At 40.5% G+C, this 24,588-nt stretch overlaps 1 protein-coding gene across 3 annotated transcripts in view; it reads right to left on the reverse strand.

Annotated features, from left to right (window-relative positions):
* Nucleotides 1–221: 221 nt before the first annotated feature.
* The window catches only part of fam19a5 (family with sequence similarity 19 member A5, C-C motif chemokine like), a 221,242-nt gene continuing 196,875 nt past the window's right edge, over nucleotides 222–24,588 (reverse strand). For 2 of the 3 annotated variants that reach the window (XM_023952178.1, XM_011490952.3), the window contains exons 4-5: nucleotides 18,419–18,614; nucleotides 222–1,712 (exon numbers count right to left, since the gene is read on the reverse strand). In XM_023952178.1, the coding sequence (XP_023807946.1) occupies nucleotides 18,606–18,614 (9 nt within the window). In that variant the 3' untranslated portion in view covers nucleotides 222–1,712; nucleotides 18,419–18,605. The remainder of the gene's footprint in view (nucleotides 1,713–18,418; nucleotides 18,615–24,588) is intronic. The other variant, XM_023952179.1, reaches the window with a different exon arrangement.

Genomic DNA, 24,588 nt, shown 5'->3' on the forward strand with positions numbered 1-24,588 from the left:
TTGTTGGACTCTTAAGTTGTGAATGTATCTACTGTTAGAATTATAGACTGAACATTTCATTTTAAGAGGGCAAACAAACCAATCAGAATGGATTTGAATATTCGTTTTCGTTTAAAGTAAAATATATTCCAGACCCTTTAAGTTTAAGTCTAAGCTTAATCACATGCGTCCTTCAGCTCCAAACCCAAAATTGCTTAAATTTACAGTTAATGACAACATTCTTTTCATGTATTTGATTTATTCTTAAAATATGTCATGATAAAAAAAAATGTATGTATATGATTTCTTCCACAGAGCTCCCTCTTCTTTCCTCTGGTGTCCTCTCTCCACACTTTGTCTCCATCGCCATCGACGATTTGTGCAAACGACTCACGAGCACAGAAAAAATAAATTAAGAGATCAAAACCCATAGAGAGGAAATGGTTCAGTATTCCACACCTTGTACAATACAATATCATAGCAAATTAGCAGATTTCAATGGCTTCCACTGACTACCATAGATTTACAATGATCTGCAGATCAGTCCTTGATAAAATTGTGTCACTTTCCCCCCCCCTTTTTTCTTTTTTTCCCCCATGAATGGTTTTGATCGAGTCGAAGATGACCATGAAAAGAAAGCAGCTACCGAGGTGTGAACAGAAAACCGGAGACTACGAGCCAGTAGTAATGAGGACGACAGCATTTGTTCACATCCTATTAAACTGCCATTGTGACCACATTATAAGTCCAGTAAGCTTCTCTACAAAGGTACAACATATAAAACTGTTAAATATATAACTTTTTAGGGCCTCTCAAAATACATTTACTGACATTTCTCTTTCCCATCCCCTTTTCCACCCATCTATACTCTCTATAGGTAACTTTCACGTCTGTGATGCAATTTCTTTCTTCTTTTGCGATCTACCTGACAGTTCCTCCAGCTAACTGTTCAGACCTACTTAAAAATGCAAATCAGATTTCTTTTTTCAATACACAGTAATATGTATGTTGTATGTATATTTCCAGTTCCAAAATACAGAGGTGGATTTAGTCTGAAAGGGAAAAAAAAAAAGATCCATAAAGTTTTGAAGGTACTCCAGTGTCTGTGTACACTTAGTCTGCCACGGGTTGGAAAAAGTTGAGTTTGCATCGGTCCACTTGTGCACCAAACGTCGGTGGGGAAAGTGGTTGGTTGGTGGCAACAAGTGAAGAGCATTTTCACCGGATGCGTCTCTCTCTGTCAGACTGAACTGTTTTGTTCTTTGGTCTATAAAAATATGGGGGGTTTACTCCAGCAGAAGGCCTATTCACAGCAGAGAGCACTCACTTCCTAATGGCCTTATCAGGTCCAAGAAGCGACAGAGATCCCATCGACGTTCCCCAACTCCTGCACCAAAGAGATGTAGGGACTTCTTTAGGTTTAATGTTGCTAGCAGCTCGCAGAACTGGGCTTTCAATGGCAAAAACCATTCAAAGGACTTAAGAAGTCCAACCCTCCGTGGCGTGAGCAGGTTGCTGCTAATTTCACAGAGCAGGCAAATGCAGTGGCGAGGAGGTGGATAGGTTGACCCAAGGACAGACAGCGGAGGGGGACAGGGAGGTCAGAAATGCGGACAGGCCGACCCCACGAGAGGAGAAGTGTTTCATTGCCAGTTTGTCAACAATCCATAGATGGGTTTGCAGCCATCACACAGTCAACTTCCCAGAGTTCCCATTTCTGACTGTTACGAAACCTGTAAAGGTACAAAAAGAAAAGGAAAGCATTAGGTAATGCATAGAGACAGACATTACTGATAAGTTACTTGTTCTTTCAATTATGACAAATAAATTATCACAATTTATTTTACAATTCTTCTTTATTAAGTATATTTAACTCTGTAAATATATTGTATATTTACATTTTATCTTTTGTTTACATGCATAAAAATATAATGTAAATATAAATTAAATAAAAAGTATGTTTATTAAACACAATAGTTATATAAAAAATTGTATTATATTTTAGTTTCTATTAGACTTAACGCCTCAAAGCCACTGGACAATAATTATTATTGTTATTTATTTTTCAAGTTTAGTTTTTATCCTTTTTCTATCTGCTGTTTTTAGTAAAGCTACAAGGTTATTTCCCCTTAGTGGGATCAATAAAGTTTTATTCAATTTTATTCTAGTCTCATTTACTTTTAAAACATGACCTTGCTACTGAGAATATTATCCAAGCAAAAGAAGGCTGTTAAGTAATTTTTGTTTATTTATAAATTACATTTTAACAAAAAAAATGAAAATGCAAAAATAATGAACCAAGCTAGTAATAATGCAGTTTATAGCATATCATCAAATTTTCCTTACTGTGTCGGGGACAAACAGATTGCATCACGAAATTTCGCGTGTAATCTTCTGCTTTAGGCACACATTTGTGTCCACTTAATTTGACACTTGTGGTCACAGAGAAAAACAACTAAAAGGTCTAAAAGATGAACATTTAAGCATGATATTTACATTTTTTATACACAGGTTAGGCAAAAAGAAGGGAAAAAAGTACTTTTACGACAATATCATATAATAAAACATGTAGACTAAATCTTTTTTTTATCTACACTTAGTGAAAGCAACTTAACTAATAATTGCAAAACCACTGCAACAGGTTCTGTCAATCCCTTTCTGTTAGCTAACTTTGTATGAAGGTACTAATGTGTCTAAATGGACGAGCTTGTGGATTTGATGTGAGAACTTGTAAAACAGAATGTGAAAACTTGTGCACCAAAAAGCTGCATCTGTGTGCAAAAATCTTCTGCTGTGAACCGACAAATTGCCATTTGCATGTGTTCATTTAAAGTTACAATGTCAAATCTGTGATCCAACTGCTCAAATGTGCTTCTGCGTGAAGCTGCTGGCGCATATCACAAGTGCGCTACAACTGCGCTCGGACTTCCGACGCAGTCCTTGTGAGAAACTTGTGTCAAAACTGATCTGTGTCCAATAATGGAACTAGGGGGAGGGTTAGAGGAGGAAGGAGTCAACCAATCAGAGTGCAGCACTCAGAGGACTCGGTAAAGTTAGAAAAGGCTTCACAGATTCTGACTTCCTGCTTCAATAACTCTTCTGATAAACGTTCAAATGTGACAAAAGTATCTCAATCCTTTTGTATTGACACAGAGAGTGAACTACAAATGCATTTCTTAAAAAAAAGGGCGTTTTTTCCTGCCTTTTAATGAGAAGTCGACCTGTACATGCAGACAGTGCAGCAGCGAGACGGCTACCAAGGGACCGTCAACAAAGTGCAACCTCCGTGAAAACATCATTCTGTAAAAATCAATCTCTCAAAAATGAATAAATGTCTACAGTTATATAAGCTAGTAATGAAGAATTGTCAGAATATTCATGCTACAATCAATATTTTGTGAGTAATTCCATCTTTAGTATATTTTATAGTAAAGTAAAGCTAGTTTTGCCAACTAAGCTAAATTTAGGCTAGTTTTAGTTGTGCTGATCGTGTGACAAAATGAAGTTAAAATTGTTCGGCTACCAAAGACAAAAAACAAAGGTATTAAGATAATATTTAACCCCATAAAACTGATGCCAAAATAACAAACAATTTTTGACCTTTCATAACTCTTAAACCATGAATGCAATCTATGATAATGACAAAAGCGTTGCTTATCAGCTTTGTGCCGATGTGCAACACCGTAAAGTTTTACATGACGGCGCAAAAGTTGCTTTTTTTCCCCCACTTCAAAATAAAGTTAAGTGCGTAAATGATTGAAGAGTTCTGGTTGTCGAAGGAACATCAACACTGGAGCTGGAGTTCCAACTTTCAGAGTGAATTTATTTGAAAACTTTTAATTCTCTTCCTCAAAAATGTTTAAGCAATGAACCAAATCCAGACTTTTGAAGAAGCAAATTTATTCCTCTTAGGAAGGAAAACACCTCTGTATTTCAGGTAGGGTGCATCTTTGTGTGTTGTGATTGCCTATTGCTTCATAACAAATGAGGATGTTAATTACGGCGCACTGATTGCATTGTCATTGTGTTTAGCAAGTCAAATGTTATCCAGTGAGTGTTACTTCATAAGAAAACAAGTCTTGTAGTGTATCCAAAAAAAAAAAGTATTTTTCATTTAAAACTTTTTTAGAAAGTCCTCTGATCATATTTGGTTGTGGAAGACTTCTTGAAATAGTTAGGGGTCCTTAACCAACAGAAGCTTAAATCTCATTCGTATGCACTGGTACAGGCGTTAACCCTCGCGGGTAGTGAAGGTTTTTGCGTTGTCTGGGCCTGTGGAGGCTGGTAGGGCTGCATCTTGAAGGGACCACTTGTGTTTCTTGCAGTTTCCTTAACCCTTGTGCTATCCAAGGCACTTTAACATTAGCCCTTGTGCTTTCTTGTGGGGTCCAGATGACCGCACTCCCAATGTTAACGTGTCTCTAAGGTTGGGAGTGGGGTCATCTGGACCCCACAAGATAGTCCACTGAACCTTTTTTGTTCAATGATTTGTGATCTTCACTGGTGTCCATGGATTACATGAAATCCTTTATCCACCTTTGTCATGGTAGGGATAACACGTCAATGTAAGGTTGGGGTCATCTGGACCCCATAAGATAGCACAAGGGTTAAGGCTCATACCACCACCTTTACGGACGTCATAAAAATGGTACGTATGATTGTCATGCATGTGGTAAATTATTTGTATGGCTAATGTAGGTTGCCCGCCACTTATAATGTATGGGTGGTGCTGTCATACATTAGACATTAGTAAGGTGCGGGTACTGGCTCATCACTGACTGTGAGCAAATGCTGCAACATGGGGTGTGCCCATTAGATCCTAAAACCGGACGACGTCGCTGCGTCTCAGCTACTTCCCCCTTACGTACCATTGCGTGTTGCCTGTTGCTCGCAGAATGCCTATGCAACAAAATATGCATGAACATTTTCACTCTATGGGTTCACCGAGCAGTCTACGACCCTGCTATTTCATGCGTACAGGCTTCCTCGTTCTTCACCTGCGGACAGCCCATATCCATCCACAAGGGCAGCTTTGACTAAAGGTTGATTTACACCGATTTGTCCGCGGTGCGTCTCCGTTGACACCCAAAAAGAAAAAAAAGGAATGTTCATCAATCAACGAGAATGTTTACATCCCTTCTGTAATGTCTGATGTCTGTCCCTCCACAAAGCAAGCTTTACACAGGAGTTCTATTTCCAGTCCGTTGATGTAAATTTTGTGGCAAAAAAACAGAGAAACTGTAAATAGCCCCTGTTCCAAAATAAAACTTTTGTTGTTCTTTCAAAAAAAAAATGTAAAAAAACGTTTATGTATTTAAGGTGACATAAACACCATGGATAACACCGTCATCCATTTTCATCGTCGACGACGAACGATGTATTTTGGGAGTACAAAAAAATGACGTCATTTATTACACAAACATGCATTTCTACAAGGACTCAGTGAAGGAGAGGGCAAGGGGGCCAGATGAACTACTCGACATGGTAGTGGCAAGACAAAACCGGTCCTCTAGAAGCCGTGGGGGAGAGGCGAAGGACTGGGGACGCAATGGGGACAATGTAAACTAACTGATGGTTGTGAGACCGACCAGTGGAAATCTACCATAAGCCCCTTAACTTACAATAATGTACTAATGAAAACAGGTAAAACAGCAGGTGACTTGACTAAAATAGCATGGATCATAGATGAAAAATTCTCAGAGAAGATTTGAACATCCTCAATGAGGCTTGGTTTAAATGGAGATAAAGATTTTGTTTCGCGTTAGAGGTTTATTAATTTTTAGCTGCTGCCTAAACTGGTGTCAGATTTCCATTTATCCCTTCTGCTATCATATGGGGTCCAGATGACCCTACAATTATGTGTTATCCCTACCAGGACAAAGGTGGATAAAGGTAAAGAGGATGTCATGCAATCCATGGACACCAGTGAAGATCACAAATCATTGAAGAAAAAAGGTTCAACTTGTGGGGTCCAGATGACCCCACTCCCAATGTTATAGTGCCTTGAATAGGACAAGGGTTAAATCCAGTTTTTGCCTGTCAGTGCCTCTTAGTGGAAAGGGAAGAAAACAGGAAGAAGCTGTAACATCCTGGAAAGTAATAGAGGAACTGCTTTGTGAATTCATTTAGGTAGGAGTGGGGCACAGGCACGGCATTGTTATCTGCGAGCTGCTGCTATGTCCACATCAGCCGAGGTGATTTTCTTGCAATGACTTCATATTCTGTTCCCACTCCTGCTCTGTGGCAAATGCCTCCCCATTAATCTCACAAGCAAATCTCATCTCAGTAAATCCAAGCCTTCCATTAAAAACAGGAAGGAATGTCAGATGAATATGAAATGAATTTGCCCTATGAATCAAGCTAAGCCTCAAGTGATTATTATCTGGGGTTTATGACAAAGTTACCTGACTTTTCCATTTAATAGCATATATAAGAGTATATTTTCCATTAACCAAGGTGCATGAAGGCTACTTTTGTTCAAACAGGGTTTTGTGAAGTGGGAGTGGTTTGTCGCTCATTCCAAGGCATAAGAAGAAGAAAATTTCAAATCTATAGGCATCCCTATTTCCCGGTTAGTGCACTATATAGGGCGTTGACCATTTTTCGGGGTGCTTGAATCTACAATTTCACAATCCAGTGCTCAGGAATTTTATAAAAGTCTGCAAAAAAACTAGCTCACTAAAATGGTGAATATAGACCACAATGCATTGCGTTTGAACAATTTGTCATTTAAAAAAAAATGTAAGTACATTTTTTTTATAACTCATCCAAGTTTTCAACATCATAACACGGTGGGTTTACAAATAATCTTTGTAAAATGTTCAATTTTTACTATGCTTTTACTTCAGTAAATGGTTGACATCATATCTGACATTGGATAGTCCTGCACTACAGTCTTCTAGGTATTAGGAAGTAGTGAGGAAATTCAGGTATACCCATGATGTTTGCCTGTGTGCTTACGGCCCAACATAATGGAGCTCTTAAAATGACAAAAACTTTAAGAAATGTATATAAATGAATACCTACCAAAATCGATACAGTAATAGAAATGAAAAACTCTTTTATATGCAAATTAAATAATTTTGGATATTCTTGAACTGTATCCAGTCAATATGAAATTCCTATAAATTCCTGCTACATATGTAATACTATATTTGTTTTAATAAATGTGCAACTTTTAGCTCTTCATACAATTTGGGATGCTGCTTAGAAAAATGGAAAAGCAGACTAAGCTGCAGCACAAGCTGCTTAGAAGCAAAAAAAATAAAGGTTAAGGAATTTTTTATTTTGAGATGAGAAAATCAAGTTTGTTTGCTGTATATCAAGCACACAGATCATCATAGACTGTAGCGAGGACTGTTCCATTAAAATGACTGTTAATGCAGGTAACATAGATGGCTTTATTTTCTGGTCCAGCAGTAACAGCCTGGAATCACTGCAGTGGAACACAAGAGAATGGAACGCATCGGGAAGTGGCTTCTCTGGATTCCTGGAAAACTTCTTTGATGGTTTTTACACAGGATGAAATATGGAAGTGTATCCTTTGAACTCTGTAACCCCAAGAACAAGCAAGCAGCCTTGATCTGATGAAATCCTCAGTTTTAAATGTGAAAACTCCAGTGTTTCATCTGCATAATAGCACTGTTTTTGGGGGGTTGGGTGGCCTCCCCCCCCCCACACACACACACACTTTTTGCCTCTTCTCATCAAACAATTCTGCGGTGCCCTTAGTAGCCTTTTTTCTTATCCCAATCCCCCCCAATTTTCCTTAGATCTTAACAAAAGCCTTGCTACAGTTGCTGTACCTTAGCCGAGTAACCTGCCGCATCTTTTGGATGAATGGTATTCGCCTGATCAATGGGACTTTTGTGAAGGAGTCCCAGCGCAACAAAAGGTCTTTCTCTCTCTCTCTCTCCCTTCCACACAGCGCCTTATCCAACACTTGACATTTCCTGGTGATCGGTTTTGATCTCTCAACTGGCTTGAAATGAAGTGGAAAAACACTTTCATCCGAGGTTGTTTTGGTTAAACGGCATGTAGAAAGATTTCTTGTCCAACGGGTTTCTTTGATGTCAATGGAAATGACATCGTCAATGGTCTAGGAAGTCGTACTATAACGTACTAGACAATGCTACGAAGACTGTGGACAAATCACTGTTTACCTTAAGATTTTTGCTTTTTCCATTCTAACCAGTATTAGAATGGAAAGTATTACTGCTGCTATAGGTACATTATATATATATTTTAAGGCTTGCTTGTGAATTCCCACCACATACAATACCAAAAATGGAATAAATTAACATATTTTTAGACTATACTTTCTAGTAACTGAAAATGAGGGAAAAAGAAAACAAATAAGGAAAGATGGAAAGAAGACAGTGGGGTAGTGGTTAGCACTCTTGCCTCACACAAGTTCAAATCCCAAGCAGGGACCTTTCTGTGTTGTTAAGTTTGCATGTTATCCTTGTGCATGCGGGAGGTAATGCATTTACCCAGGAGGTCCGGTTGTCTTCCCACAATTCAAAAAACATGTCCTACAGGTTAATTGACTATTCTAAATTGTCCCTTAGGTGTGAATGTGACTGTCTTTCTTTGTGCTTCTCAATGATGGACTGGCAAACTGTACTTGATGAACAATACATTCATGCTACAGTCGTTGGGATAGGCTCCAGCAACCCTGTGACCCATAAAGAGTTAAGCAGGTTTAAAAAAAAAAAACATTTATGCAGATAAAATCTCTTTGGATTAAAACGATCCACTGAGTTTGCTTATATTGAATGGCAAACGCCAACAAGTGACACCCCTCTCTGTTTGGTTTAGTCTGCTTTCCCAATGCATTTTGGGTGGTGGGCCAAAGTGGTTGTTTATTTTAAGACTGTATGGCCCAGGGAGGCAACAATTCTCGGTTCAAAACCGAATCATTTGTTAAATTATTGAAGAAAAAAAGGGAATCGTTGGATCTCTACTGCATACCACTAAGTTTAAATTGACACTGTCAAACGTGTTGTTGTAAATAAAGTTTTTTTTGTTAGGTACCAGGAGGGGCCAGGGCGGCCGATATTGTTTTTGATTCACTTCCTGTTTTAGTTTGACACCGTTTTGATTTTGTTGTTTCTTACCGTCCTGGCTCCAAGAATGTAAAACCTGACGCCCTCTCTTGGCAGCAGGAACTTATAGTGAAGGATCAACAACCAAGAACAGTCATACCGGCATCCTGCATTCTAGGTGCCCTCACTTGGCGGTTGGAGAGGGACATCAAGGCTGCTCAGGCGCAGGACCCAGACCCAGGTGAGGGGCCGCCTAATAGACTTTTTGTTCCCAGGACCTGTCGCAGCCAGGTTCTCCAGTGGGCTCATGCTACGCGCCTGACCTGCCACCCCGGCATCCGCAGGACCATCTCATTCCTACGCCGACGGTTCTGGTGGCCAGTCTAGCAAGGGACACCCGGGAGTTTGTTTCTGCCTGCACAGTCTGTGCCCAGAATAAGACCACCAACCAACCTCCTGCTGGGCTCCTACACCCTTTACCAGTCCCGAGCTGTCCTTGGTCCCACATTGCCCTGGACTTCGTCACCGGTCTGCCGTCCTCAGCTGGCAGGACGGTCATCATGACAGTGGTGGACCGGTTTTCGAAGGCAGCCCACTTTGTGGCCTTGCAGAAGCTGCCTTCGGCCGCGGAGACTGCCAAACTCATCACTGATCATGTTTTCCGGCTGCATGGTATTCCGGTGGACCTGGTCTCGGACCGGGGTCCACAGTTCATTTCCCAGGTGTGGAGCTCCTTCTGTGCAGCTTTCGGTGCCACTGCCAGTCTCTCCTCAGGGTTCCATCCTCAGTCTAACGGGCAGGCTGAGAGGACCAATCAGGACCTCGAGGCGGCCCTCCGATGCATCTGCTCTCGTCACCAGACCTCCTGGAGCTCCATGCTTCCCTGGGTGGAGTATGCCCACAACACCATGACCTCGTCTGCTACTGGTATGTCTCCTTTTGAGTGCTCCCTGGGTTATCAACCTCCTTTGTTCCCGGAGCAGGAGACAGAGGTGGCGGTGCCATCCATCCAACACCTTTACCGCCGCTGCAGACGAGTCTGGAGGGAGGCGCGTGCCGCACTGCTTCGCTCTTCCGCAACCAACAAGAGGCTGGCTGACCGGCCTACGGCCTACGCGCCAGGTCAGTCAGTCCTCCTCTCCACTGCTAATATCAAGTTGCGGACAGAGTCGAGGAAGCTCTCCCCCAGGTACATCGGACCTTTCCAGGTGGTGAGGGTGATTAACCCCGTGGCGGTCCAGTTACGCCTACCACAAACCATGCGGATCCATCCAGTTTTTCACGTGTCTCAGCTTAAGCCACACATCACGAGTCCCCTGCATCCGTCCCCCAAACCACCACCGGCGCCTCGCATCATCGATTGTCAGCCCGCATGGACCTTCCGGCGCATAATGGACGTCAGACGGAGAGGACGGGGCTTCCAATACTTGGTGGACTGGAAGGGGTGTGGGCCTGAAGAACGGTCCTGGGAACCGTCGTCCCGTATTCTGGACAAGGACATGCTCCGGGAGTTCCACCGGCGGCACCCTCACAAACCTGGTGGTGCGCCCAGGGGCGCCCCTTGAGGAGGAGGTACTGTTAGGTACCAGGAGGGGCCAGGGCGGCAGATATTGTTTTTGATTCACTTCCAGTTTTAGTTTGACACTTCTGGTTCTGGTCACTAGTTACACTCGTTGTCTTTACCTCATTGATTGTTTTCACCTGTTTCCACTTTAGTCACTGTATATATTCTTTGTCAACCCAGTCATGGTCACAGGATCGTTTCGTTTGTTTGTACTCTCAGAAGAATAGTCGATTAAATTCGAGTTATACGTATCCGCTGGCGTCCTGCGTTTGTGTCCACCACCCGACCCTGACATTTTTTTAATTAACTGTGTTTTTATATTACACCAGGCTTACTTTAAGCCAACTAAAAGGTTTTTCTTCGTTGTTACTTACTTAGTAGCAAATAAAAAACAACTTTACTGTTGTTGGTTTTTGTGTGTTTTACCAAAACTACACAAATCATATAACAAACCAAAACAAAACTGTAACTCAAAATCAAGGTTTGACCCAAATTGTGGGAAAAAGTGAATTGTTACATTCCTAGCTTGGCTAACATGTGTAGCTAGGAGACAAGAAACAAAAGCAGAACAAAATAAGAGAACGCAGATTGGACAGTGTGTGCAAACTAAAATAACTGCTATCCTACAATCTGCGTCCATATTTATGTCTCCAAGCATATGAAGCGTAGTTTGCAGCAACAGAGCTGGAGAGTACTTTGTTAATGTTTTCTCTGCCTGCTTAAACACATCTCCAACAGGAAAACGTAGAGATTGTTGAGTGAGACTTAGACTCTACCATTTGTGTCAAAAGAAGGGACAGATGTTGCGTCTTTTGAAGTGTTATGTTAGTGCACGCCTTTCCTTGTTAAGAAACCGGGCAATATATATATATATATATATATATATATATATTTTTTTTTAAATAGACATCAATGTATGCCCTGGAGTAGAGGGCTGCATTGGGATTGGGTCCCGCGGGACCCAACGCAAATCTCGCGGGATTGGGCGGTTTGAATTGTACTGCGGGCGGGAGCGGGCGGCAAAAAAAAACTCTGCGGGATCAGTTTTGCCATGAATATCTCATGAATATATAATAGTGGACTACGTTAGGCTGTGCGGCTGTTGGAGTCTTATGTACTGAAGCTCCGTGAAGGCACCAGGTAGAGACGCCCAATGGCCACTGTCATCTAACCTGTTGTTGGGGGTGTGCAGCGCCCCGCCCCGCCTCTTAGATATTGTGTTCTTTAAAGCCTGATACCGCGGTCGCGTATGGGCGGAGCTATCAGCTAAAGTTCTGGTCTGATCGCTGCATGGAGCGATGTGTGCATCAATGCATGGTAGACACGAAGAATGTGGAGAGATCAGGTTTATTATTTTAAAGAGATCTGCTTGATAATCATGTTTCCATGTTTGAGTTCATAGAATCATCCCAGAGAAAGTCTCTGCTTCAACTCCCGCAGTGAAAGCTGCGTCTCAATCTGACGCCGTGTTTCCATCTCTCTGACAGAGTTTGAAGCCAAAGCCCCTCCCCCGCCTCTTTACCTGCTTTTACTCTCTACCTGTTCACCTGTTCACATCCTCTGCAGCTTAGAGTTATTTTCCCCGCGCTCCCAGTGTGTTCTACACAGAGAGCGCAAAATACGGTCATAGCAGGTTAACACGTTAGTCGGAACGCTCTAGCGCAACAGAAGGATGAAAGAGCTGTCAATCTATCTGGCAACACTGCGCGGGATAAGGAAGAAGCAGAGGTTTCCTGAAAGGGACATGATGTCAGTTGATGAAGCAGAAAAGAACCTCAAACGAGGTTCATCGTGTTCAGATCTGCGTGCCAATGCCCCACTGAGGCGCAAAACAGCAAAAACGGGAAAAGGCTGAAGCTAAAAAAAGAAAAAAAGTATTTTTCCGTCAGGAAAAAATTAATTCATAGATTTTCAGCTCTGTTGAACCATTACAATGTTTTTCTTCCTGCAAATGACTTTGACCTGCATCTATCCCAGCTGGTTCATCGCGCTTCAGGCCGTCTGTCGTGGACAAACAATGTCGCGGACACACGCACACTTTTTTTACCGAACAGGATTTGTGAAAATATATTTAATGATTATGTTGCACATTACACAAAAGAGGAATGCATGAAAAGATGATACTGGAGGAGGGACATGAATCTCTTTAATAATATCAATAAAAATACGTGTTTTTTTCTGCGGGACGGGAGACGATACAAAATCAATGCATCTCTATTACTGTGCGGGACTAAATTCTATGAGTTTTGCGGGTGCGGGCGGGAGTGGACATACATATTGCGGGTGCGGGCGGGAGTGTAACGCATACGTTGCGGGAGCGGGCGGGATTGGTCAGAAATTTGGCGGGTGCGGGCGGGAGCGGGATGAAGAAAATAGTCCCGCGCAGGGCTCTACCCTGGAGCATTCGACAGCATTTGATTTCAGCTGTGGCTGTGTAGCACTTCCTGTCTCTAAGGTGTGAATGACGACGTGCTTGCTGTGGAGATGAGAGAAACTCCATTAATGTTGCACACTGAGCCTCTCTGCAGCTGACTGTATATGGAAGCAAATGCAGAACAACTTGAGGTTCCTTTATGACATTTTGAACAAGTCACTGTCATCTATGTGGTATTAAGCAGGCATGTAAAATATTGTCTTTTTGTCAGATATGTATCAACTGCAACTAACAACAGTTTTGGTAGTTGACTTATCTATCTCTGATAAATCAGGATAATCTTGGCAGCATCTACTGTATTTTAGCTTTGATTATTTTTGGAGCTAAACAAAAACCAACTAAACAGACAAAAATGGTTCTGAGTTTTTTCAAGCACCATCAGCTCCAAAACTGCAGCAGACAGGGTTGCTTCTCTAGTTTTTGGGATCTAAGACATTTTTTTTTTTTAAATCAACACGTACAACTCTGTGTATTCTGTCATGACATTTGCTTTAACATCAAAGAGGAAAAAACTTACCAAATATACAGTGGAGCTTGTTCTAAAGGTCTTCCAGCAACAACAACAATTTTATTTCTTTTAAACACTTCTTTTCATTTATTCATTTTTAAACCCGTTTTGTCCTTTTCGGGGTCACGTTTTGTATAGATATATATTTTTCATTGTTTTGTATTTTTTTCATGGGAGACATATTTCTTCATGGTACTCTGTATAATTAAGCTTGTCCACATCCTACTGAAACTATTTCTTTGATTTAGCAAAAAAAAAAAAAGGCAAAATATTCTTTGCAAATTTTTGCAGTTTTGTGTAGGTAAAACCTAAAATTATTACCTTTTTTCTCTTAAAAACTTCTACCTTAAATCAACCTGAATATATTTAGTAAAATACCTGTTCTAAATATTATTAAATGTGAGTAAATGACATTAAATAACACTTTTACTACCTTCTTAGAAGGCCCAAAGCACTTTTCACATTCAGCCACTGATCCCAGCTCCTCTGCTGAACACTGGCCCAACTTACAGTATAAACACCAGGAGCAATGTGGGCTTCAGTGTCTTGCCCAAGAACACTGCAACACTAGGCGAGAACCAAACCTGCAATCATCTGGTCAGAGGTCGACCACCCTGCCGCTGTACCTCTGCTCCATGACTGCCCAAGATTTAAGTCAGCAATCTTTGATGAAGGAATCCCATAGCCCTTTTTTATGGTTCTAATCCTTTTCCACACATATTATGTTTTCCTGTAGATGAGTTCTTAAATGACTGTACTTTGATGCCTAGTGTGACAAACCCTTGTAGCTGTAAATAATGTAACATCCCACTAGTATGCAGTTGATTAGCTAACACAAGATAAGATCCTTTTCCATATTTATGAGTCTTTTGCTCAGGAATATCATAGAAGTCTTGTGCACTCTTAGATCCCAGCCTTCGCAATAACATTCCAGATGAATATTCATGACTGAACTCGCAGGTTAAGAATGATACACAGGTTAATAAGCTACAGGAAATTGCTCATTATGTGCTGTGAAGTCAGATAATGCCTGAAGCAGATGCCGAGATCAAAATGCACGAGCGTGTAAGCGAGAGCCTCCAGACACCAGTCCCCATTCCACTTCACGGGAGGAAGTTCAAAGCTATCTATGGTATTATGTCATTATCAGCCCTTTTCTTTGCGCATGTCCTCAGAACATCAAAGTAAACACATTTCAGTCTCCATGTAGTACAACACAATAAGAGATTTATGCTCATAAAGGAGCGCTGGAACATATTTCCCCATGGCGGCACCAGGTCGTATCAGCAAGATGGTAATGTCTTGTTTTTGACGCGACCTCCCTCAAAGGTTCTACTGTGATGAATGGATTTGATCCTCTCAGCCATTACATACAATAACATACCTGCGTCTGATGTAAACCACTTTTATTTGATGTTTTATTCATAAAAGCCAAATCCGATGTTTTCTTGCTTTTATTTGTGGACAGATATAGTATTTCCCTGTGATTGACCACCCAACGTACCTTCAGAGGTGTATCTATGTATAGCGTTCGACCATATAAAGACATTGTCTGAACAGGTTTATTTTTTTCTCTAAAACAAGTATGCTGTGATCTGTGGGCCATAAATGTTGACAGTGTTTTCCAAAGCGGGCTCCGCTTTGGAAAACCTCTATATGATCATCTTTATGTCTTTTGGTCCGTTTTTATGGCAGTGTGCTTCAAATTTACCATGCGGGTACTCTATTTCCCGGTCACATGTATTTATATGGGAGTCTGCTGGGTGCCTTGTCTTCTTTGTGTGCTCAGACGCCATACGAGGCAGTCTTTTCAAAGACCCAATAAAAAGGTCTGCCAATAACAGAGCAAACAGAAAAAGAAATTGGATTTATTGGTTTAGATTAGAATTTTTTTATGTAGTAGTTATATAGTTATAATACACAGGAAGAGAATTTATGGGTAATTCAACTGGTGCAATGTTTGAGTTACCGTTTTATGGTACTGAAGCTGAAGCATAATGTCCTGCTGCTGTGTATTAAGAGAAAATTGTCTTTAGAGCTATGTACACATAGGGCCACGTGATGAAAAACACCCTAAATGGGAATTTTTTAACACGCTTTTAGCATATAGTTTTCAAACAGGTCTGTCGCTACCCGATACTAGTGCATACACTGTTGGAAGAGGCTAGGTGCGAAATTCAGAGCGGTGTCAATCTTGCTCAAGGTTTTTTCTTTCACAGCTCTTTTCCGATATATGAAAGACTTTGTGAACATAGCCTTAGGGATGGACTAATGGAATGTGTTTTTATTTTCAACCACTCTGTTGTTAGCATAGTATTATTGTGATATTGGAAATTTGCGACTTTGGTCCTGAGAGGACAAGGTACATGAAGCGTGGTAGAGAGGAGCAGCAGCATCTAAAATTTGTGTTCCGCAGTTCCTTTGAGGTTATACATCAATGGACATCATGGAATTGGAAACATCCGATGGTCACACGTGCGGTAAGTGTATCGCGAAGTATCTGTAAGTGCCCTTACGACTCACCCTAGTGGATAGTAATGACTGTGCCAATATCCCGTACACACACGGGGTGTGCAGATAATACACAAGTGCCTGTAGGACACCCACTCAGGAACTACACACGAACTACACTTTCCAATTTCTAACAGTCAGGCAGCACACAAGGAGCGGATACTTATCACATGACCAGCACTAACAGGCTCCTTCTGCAGGGTTTTCATGGGGGTTCAAACGAAAAATCAGTTTGAAAAACCTACACTTCACCAACTTTACTCTTACTCACCAGTGGTTGTGTAAGTGTTCCCTACGACCTGTTGCTCACAGCATGCCCGTAGGAAAAAAATGCGCATGAACACTTTCCCTCTACGGGCTCACCAATCGATTTACGGCGTTGCTATTTTGTGCGGGCCACCTATATGCCCTGTACAGGTTTATCCATTTATCACCTTCAGACCGCCCATATCCACCCGTGGAGGCAGTTGTCACTAAGACTAAAATACATTTAAAACCATTTGTTTGCAGTCATGTGCTGTCTGAGGACAATTGAGGGAAGTACAGGCTGTATTTTTTTGGTATAGTGTTAAAAAAAGATCAAAGTGGAAGTGCATGTGGGTTTACTTCCATGTCCTGACAAGATGCTTCAAAATGTATTACTTTCTTAATTAGATTTCTTGCAATCTAAAGGATATTCGAAATGAGCTATTTGGTAGCTTCAGGGTTTAGGAATCTGACAGTTTTTACACATGTATCTGCTCATATCTTGGTGTGGTATGGGTTAATAACCACTTTATGCCCATGTTGAAGGTTACATTTTATAATTAGGTGTCCCGACAATTACCAAATGAGGTTTTGTCCCAAAAAAAAAAGAAAAATCACAACTCAATTGAACTTTTGGTTTGGTCTTAGCATGAGGACTAAATATAGTTGAAAGTTGAAATGTTTTGGCAGAGAGGAAACAAAGAAGTCATATCAAAAATGTGACCGTTAGTTAAAATATGATTCAGCTTCTGAAATGAGCTGCAATGGATAAACAGACCAAAATGTTTCACTACACTTAAAAACAATTTTTTTCCCCTCTTTTGGTCCACAACAGTAGATCATTCTTTTTTTAATTTGTGCTACAGACTATCAACTATCAGTACTATCAATGCGTTGATAGTTGAGGACTATGAATGCATTGAGTTTGGTGTTGACAAGGTAATTGACTTCAAGCACATTGGGGTGAACGATCCTTTGAACAAGGTTTCGAGGACCCACACTTCATCCAGTGTGGGTCCTAGGGTAAGACCCTTCGTGCTACTGCCTAACTATGTAGCTACAAGGGGACCCAAGTCAGAGTGCCCCTGTGCCAGTCCCCAGTCCGGATAAAATACAGGGTTCTGTCAGGAAGGGCATAAGGCGTTAAAGTCTTTCCCAAACCACCTATGTCAGGGGTGTCAAACTCATTTTCACTAAGGTCCACATCAGCATAGGTGCTGTCCTCAAAGGGCCAGATATAACTTATACATGTAACTAAATGTAATGAAAAATAATTGTAACTACTCCTTAATGTTAAATAACTAATTATTTATCTATTATAACTTTTTAAAAGTGACAATTACAGTTGCATAGAAAACATATGTTTTCTTGTCACTCCAGCATAAATCCTTTTAAATTTGATTCTGTCAGGTTATGTTATATTTACTGTGTTTAAGTCCTAATGTATAGTTGCCCAATCCGATGTTTCAAGTCTGATTCCTCCAAGATATGAATAAATACACACCAATTTTTATTTTTCTTCTTCTAAGGAATTAAAAACTTTTATGCTCTCATACTCTCATGCCACATAAAATGACATGGCGGGCCACATTTGGCCCGTGGGCCTTGAGTTTGACACATGACCTATGTGAATCAGTGGAAACTTTGACTTTCACCTTGACTTTTCCCATGCCGAAAAGTGAACAACAACTACAAAGTACCGTAACTCTTTGAGCATTCACACAATTAACATAATTCCAACTGACACTTTACTGACATAACTTTACTAACTAACATGAAGTGTTGCACAATAAGGACACTTTTCTCCGAGTCGGAATCCACTGATTTACTACAAATCAGTTTGAGACATTCACATCGGCCTATCATAACAAATTTAGACTGTAATGCAACAGTGCAAAAGTTGCTTTTCTGAGCTCCAGAATCCGCTGTAACTACGTTAATTCCGTAAACGGTTAAAGTGTTATGGTAATTCAAAGAGCGCTAAAACTGGAGTTAAAGCTCTGATGTTAAATTCATATTTTTTCTGTATTTCACACCTTGTCAAACCGATCCAGCTATCCTATGACTATGACATATGACTATCCTAGCCATAAGAAGCACACTACACATTTCAGGGCCGTTGTCGATACCTTGTTGCTTTCATGAAGCTTTGGGTGTCGGTAAGCTGCTCGTGTTTCTTCGTGTCTTTGTGGCACCAAGGGGTGTTGATGGAGCTGCTGTGATGGTGGTGGTGTTGGTAGGTGGATTTTGGCTGTCTGTCAAGGGGTCATCAATTCTTTCCACAGTGCAAGAATGTTGAGGGGGACTCTTGTCGCGTCATAGAGCCTGAAGGGGGGAAAGAGGAAAAGCGGAAGGCGCTGTGGTTATCAAACCTTTGATTCTTATTTTGCTCGTCAGGTTTAGACACAGTCACATCCAACACCACCAGTATCACTTTTATGAGTGACTGTCTGAACTTGCTGGATTTAATGCAAAACGTATTTCATGTCAGTAAAATAATGTTGTTAAACAGAGCATATTTCCTTGTGGTTTCTTTCAGTTGCTAACAAGCCAAATTTATGTCACATATCACTTACAATTGTGCTAATAATGTAAAATCATAAAGAAGTAAGAAATCTGCAATCTTTATAAGAATTTTTAACTGTTATAAAGTATAACCGGGCTAAGTTTTAGTTTCATTTTTTTTTTCAAAAAATCATGAAAAATGAATTTACTCTAAACCTTGTATTTTGAAAGGATACTTTAAATTGTCATTTCCCGTTTCAATGGATTCCAATGTGGAGCATAACCTCTTCCTGCATAGAAGTGCAACATTACAGAGTGTTTATAAGTTTTGAGCTCAGGTTTAAACGTGGATCAAGCCGGGGCGCATTCGAGCCAATCAAAGCTGCTACCATCTGTGTGGAGCATAGCAGCTAAATGCAGCTTCACTTTGTTCAGTTCTGACCTGCGGGTCTACCATCTGACTGCTTCCCATCTCAAGTTCCTGCAGGGTTTGTACGAAGACATCAGACATGCGGTTGGACCCCACACAACAGTTAGCGGTTTTTCTTTTTTTTTTAAACATCAGTTTCACTGTGCAGCGATTTGCAAATTCATGTGATAAACCAATAAAGTATCTATTGGAAATGAAAGAAAAGTAGGTTTCACCATGTCCACGTTTCCAAAGGAAGAGTTTGTTTGATTTGCCTCCCAGCAGAAAGAAAGCTGATGGACACAGCTAACGGTGTCCTTTCAGCCAACAACTCTCCTTTATTGCTGGTTCTGGTTAGCCGCCGAATGTGTCTGACAGACCCAGAGGGATCAATTACAAAGGCTGGTACCGACCTATATCCACCGGGGTTAAGAAGTCGAGAGGCGGATCGAGAGTCTCCGCCAGGCCCAGCCTTCAACGGACCAATGCAGTTGAAATAAAAGAGGCAGGGAGCTGTGGAGGGGTGAGTGCATCGTGGGTAAGATGCTCAGCACTTGCTTAGCTTGTCATTAGAGGGCTTTTCAAGACAACTTTTACCAAAATGCAGAAAAACATGCTTATGCAAGAAGAAAAGGATCCTTCATCACCGAGCACATTATGCACACTAGAGTACCCTACTGATACCTACAGAGAGCATAAAATATGCATATTCATCCAGATGAGCTTGTGCATTATCAGATATTATAGTAGTCTCTGCTCGGCAGCAGCTCGGAGTGCAAAGTCTCTTCACTTCTCTATTTTCCACGGGAAAAAAAAACCTTGATTACAGTAATCACCTTCCTCCTCTCGGTAGGTGCCACTTTGGCTCTGGTTCACGTTCTTAACACGCCACTTAAGACGAACACAATAGAGCGAATCATTAGGAAGTGGTTTTTGGATTATCAGTCCTTCCACATGTTTGGTTCTTCCTGCAGAAATACTGTGATCCAGTAAATGTCCTCAAGGAATAAAAATGGGTGATTTGCAAAGAATAAAAAAAAAGTTACAATAGTTAGCACTGACTGTAAGGGCCATATTGTTTGTGCAATTTTTCTTTCTTAAATGCACACAGTACCGATGAATTTTGGGCTTAGTTAACAACCTTCTCCCAAGAAAATGATGACATCACAGAAGGAAAAATGTCCAAAAAATTAATAGGGCTAAAATCTCTTATGGGGCTCCAAAACATATGTCAAAATTCATAAACGAAACAAAGCACAAATGCCTGGGATATCTAAAAGAAGCTTAGAAATTAAGGGCTAGCCACAGGACCAACGGCTTGCCGGTCATTTTGTGTATATGGGAAAAGAACATTTTTGTCCGAGCGATTATTATACGAAAATTATACGAAATCTCACAGACATAGCACCAGCTTAAGATTACTACTACAACCGAAGTTTTGTCGGTCTTTGACCTCGGGGAGGTCGCTAAAAATCCCTTTAGGTACACCTACAAATTTAAAGTCCTCCTATTGCCTCAATTTATCACCTCCGAACTCCTTAAGCATCATTAGTAAGATTCATTCATTTTCTATTCCGTTTTGTCCCTTTCGGGGTTACGAGGATGCCGGAGCCTATCCCGGCCACTTGTGGGCGAAGGCAGGGGACACCCTGCACAGGTCGCCAGTCTGTCACAGGGTAGAATGTCCACAATCATACACCCAATCACTCTCACACTCACACCTATGGACAATTTAGAGTTGCCAATTAACCTATGAAGCATGTTTTTGGACGGTGGAAGGAAGCCGGAGATCCCGTGTGTATATATATATGTATATATATATATATATATATATATATATATATATATATATATATATATATATATATATATATATATAATACACACATTTGAAAATGTGTGTAAAAATGTGTACACAAATTAATGCACTAAACAATATGACATGCGTCATATAGATATCAGGAATGTGGACATGGTTAACAAAAAACTCTGTTGCCACGGAAATCCACAACTCTACTTTTGCCATTTCTTGTAAAAAGCACGTAGACCTGTTCGTCACCTTGGTGACCAAACCATGAAATGGTTGCCATGGAAATACAGCAAAATCAACAGAGAAGCTGCCATTAAAAATATATATATATATTTTTAATTTAAAAAAAATATATATATTTTTAATGAATTTGTGGTGTGCAGCTCTTTCATCTTGTTAAATTTGGTTTCCTTAGGAAACAAAGAATGAGATTGAATCTTTGTAGTTGCTACATCTCCTTTTGTCTTTCCCTCCATTGCCTTTCTTTTTTTCAGCTTTTTTCTTTTTCTTCGCGCTTTGTCTCATCCAGCAGTTATGAAAGCAACAAGATAGCTGGAGGTGATACCCCTATTCTTCCCTCTAACGGTGCACCCCATGTGCCTGTTTCTCACCTGGTTCTGCCCCCCACGTTGGCTCACACAGGGAGAGACTCCTGCCAGTCTAAAACAGTGGAGGCCACAAAACCGAACATCCTCCTCTGTGGGAAGGCAGCAATGAGCCTTTCACTCAGACTGGAAGGTAAATGTTTGAAAAAATGATTTTTCCTGGGGAAAGTCAAAGGTTTCAATTTTGCAACATGGGATAGAAAACTGGAATAACATATGTTTTGCATACTTTTTTCTTTACAGGAAAATATTTTTAAGTTTTCACTGAAAAATGTGACAGCAAATCTATATTTACAAAAAAAAAAAATATATATATATATATATACATGCATATATATACATGCATATATATATATATATATATATATATATATATATATATATATATATATATATATATATATATATATATATCAGGTTACATTTATAAGAGAAGATATGAAAAAAAATATATAATGAAGATGACGATTGAGAAACCTAATTAAATGTAAGAACCCAAAAAGACCGAGACAAATTTGTGTTTCAATAAATCCTCAAAACATTACTGACTCATTAGTTAATATAGTCTGCAATATTTTAAAAACCATCACTAGCGTGCATGTTTTGTCTCTAATCATGAGAAGCAGTGTGTTTTTCTTCAGGATATTTTTGTGGGACCCATTTGTCATGATCTTGAAGCTCATTATTTTGTTTTTATTTTATGATTTTAGTGGCTAATCCCTCAGTATTTGCTTTTTAAAGCATGACCATGAATTCAGAATGCAGTACTCCCACATTAAAATGGAATCAGAGTAGTAAAATGAGAACTAAAATATCTGATCTTGAGTAAATTCATTGTCTTTGTTGTAAAATGTTAAAAACTCAATGTGGAGGTGGATGGAACAATGCGCCATACATACTGGACACGAACCAGGTGAAGTGAATACGATTAGTCTTAGTCAGTGAAGGACCCATTGGGATTTAACCCTCGTGCTATCTAATGGGGTCTAGATGACCCCACCCTTACATTGACATGTTATCTCTACCATGACAAAGGTGGATAAAGGTGAAGAGGATTTCATGTAATCCATGGACACCAGTGAAGAAAAAGATACAGTGCTCTTGTGGGGTCTAGATGACCCCACTCCCAATGTTAAAGTGCCTTGGATAGCACAAGTGGTCCAGAGACTGCGCTGTGGCAATGTGGCAATATACACATACATACATACATATATAAATAATAATAATAATAAATATCTTTATGGACGGACACTTCTAGAGATACAAAACATTTTAACAAACACACAAATCTCTTTTTACAAGCGCAAACCTTTTTACGAACAGATAATACTTTTGCAAACAAAATCTAACTTTATACATCATCTTATTTTAAATATCTACATCTACAGATTCCATGTACAACCATTTTAATGTGGAAAATTGAATTTCAAGAAGAAGAAAAAAACAGTCACCATTTTCAGCCTCGTCCAGTTTGGTCCTTGATTTTCCGATATTAAACCGGTCCGTAGCCTAAAAGAGGTTATGGAGTACTTTGTAACTAGAATCAGATATAGACTGTCATTGGTGTCCACTGTTTGTTGCCTTTTAAGAACACTTTTTGTCACTTGTTTTTTTTGGTTTGGGGACCCCTATTCAGAGGAGAATCATGTCACCGTATAATAAATGATGTCTAGCTTCTACCTCTACTTGATAACTGTTCTCCTAAAAGTAAAACTCAATCAAAACGTCACTGTCAATCTGAGGCAATGTACATATCAATCTTTCCGCGTTTCTCCTGGGGCTGGCCTCGACTAAATCTATAGTGTGCTTTTCAGTGACAGGAATAACTGGGCACTCTTTAAAGCAGGGTCAGACTAAGATGAATGCATCCACCGGGCAGAAGGGAGGAGGAGAGACAACTGAGTGACACAGAAGTGGGGGGAAAGAGTCAAAGCATGGGAAAACACGTGTGTGAGGGAGTTATTTTTACAGATAACAGGATTGAACAGCGGCAGCTGAATGACATTCGGTAGGTTTGGGGAGAAAGTCGCTGCATAAATCCAACTTTTTCTGCAATCCAGCTCTTGGCTGATGTTTGCCAATGCTGCAAGTATCTACAACAGAGGTTGGTGGTTTTGTTTTAAAAGAGTCTACAACAACATGTCAATGGTTAAACATTGGTTTGGGAAGCCTCTTTAGGCTTTAGTCATATGAACCTGTATGCGAATTGACCCATCTGGGTGCTGTGGAGTTTTGGGTTGTCCAGGCCCGTAAAAGGTCAAAGACAGAAGGGGCTGCATCTTAAGATGAGCACAGCTGTGTCTTTCAGTCCTTTGAGCCTCATGCAGCCACCTTAAGGGACATCTTTACCGGTAAATGTATCGTGAAGTATTTACAGGGTAATGTAAGTGATGCACACTTGTAACGTACAGGGGATTCTGTCATATGGGCTCTTTACGCAACACTATTCCTGGGGTGTCCAATTCCAGGCCTCGAGGACCGGTGTCCTACATGTTTTGTAACCAACCTGCCATTGAAGCTCTTTATTGGCTAAATACTCCTGATCCAGGTAATCAACAGCAGATAAGGTAGGATTTCTAGAAAAGCAGCAGGAGCCCGGCCATCGAAGCCTGGATTTGGACACTCCATGCTCTAGTTGATAGTAAAAATGAGTGCATTGGGTCCTTACTGACCATGTGCTAATGTTTCACGCCTGGGGTGTGCAGGTGATATGTAAATGCCAAATTAGATCCACTTAGGATGCCCGCACAAACTAAACTCTGATAGAAAAAAGAAAAAATCTGTATGATGTGCCTGCATCTCACCTACCTTACCCTTACGTGTTGCGTAACCCTTGTGCTATCCTAGGCACTTTAACATTGGGTCATCTAGACCCCACAAGGTTCAGTGCGCTGAACCTTTTTTCTTCAATGATTTGTGATCTTCACTGGTGTCCATGGATCACATGAAATCCTCTCCACCTTTATCCAC

The sequence above is a fragment of the Oryzias latipes genome, chromosome 23 (genome assembly GCF_002234675.1).
Source record: "Oryzias latipes chromosome 23, ASM223467v1".
Classification (NCBI taxonomy): Eukaryota; Metazoa; Chordata; class Actinopteri; order Beloniformes; family Adrianichthyidae; genus Oryzias; species Oryzias latipes.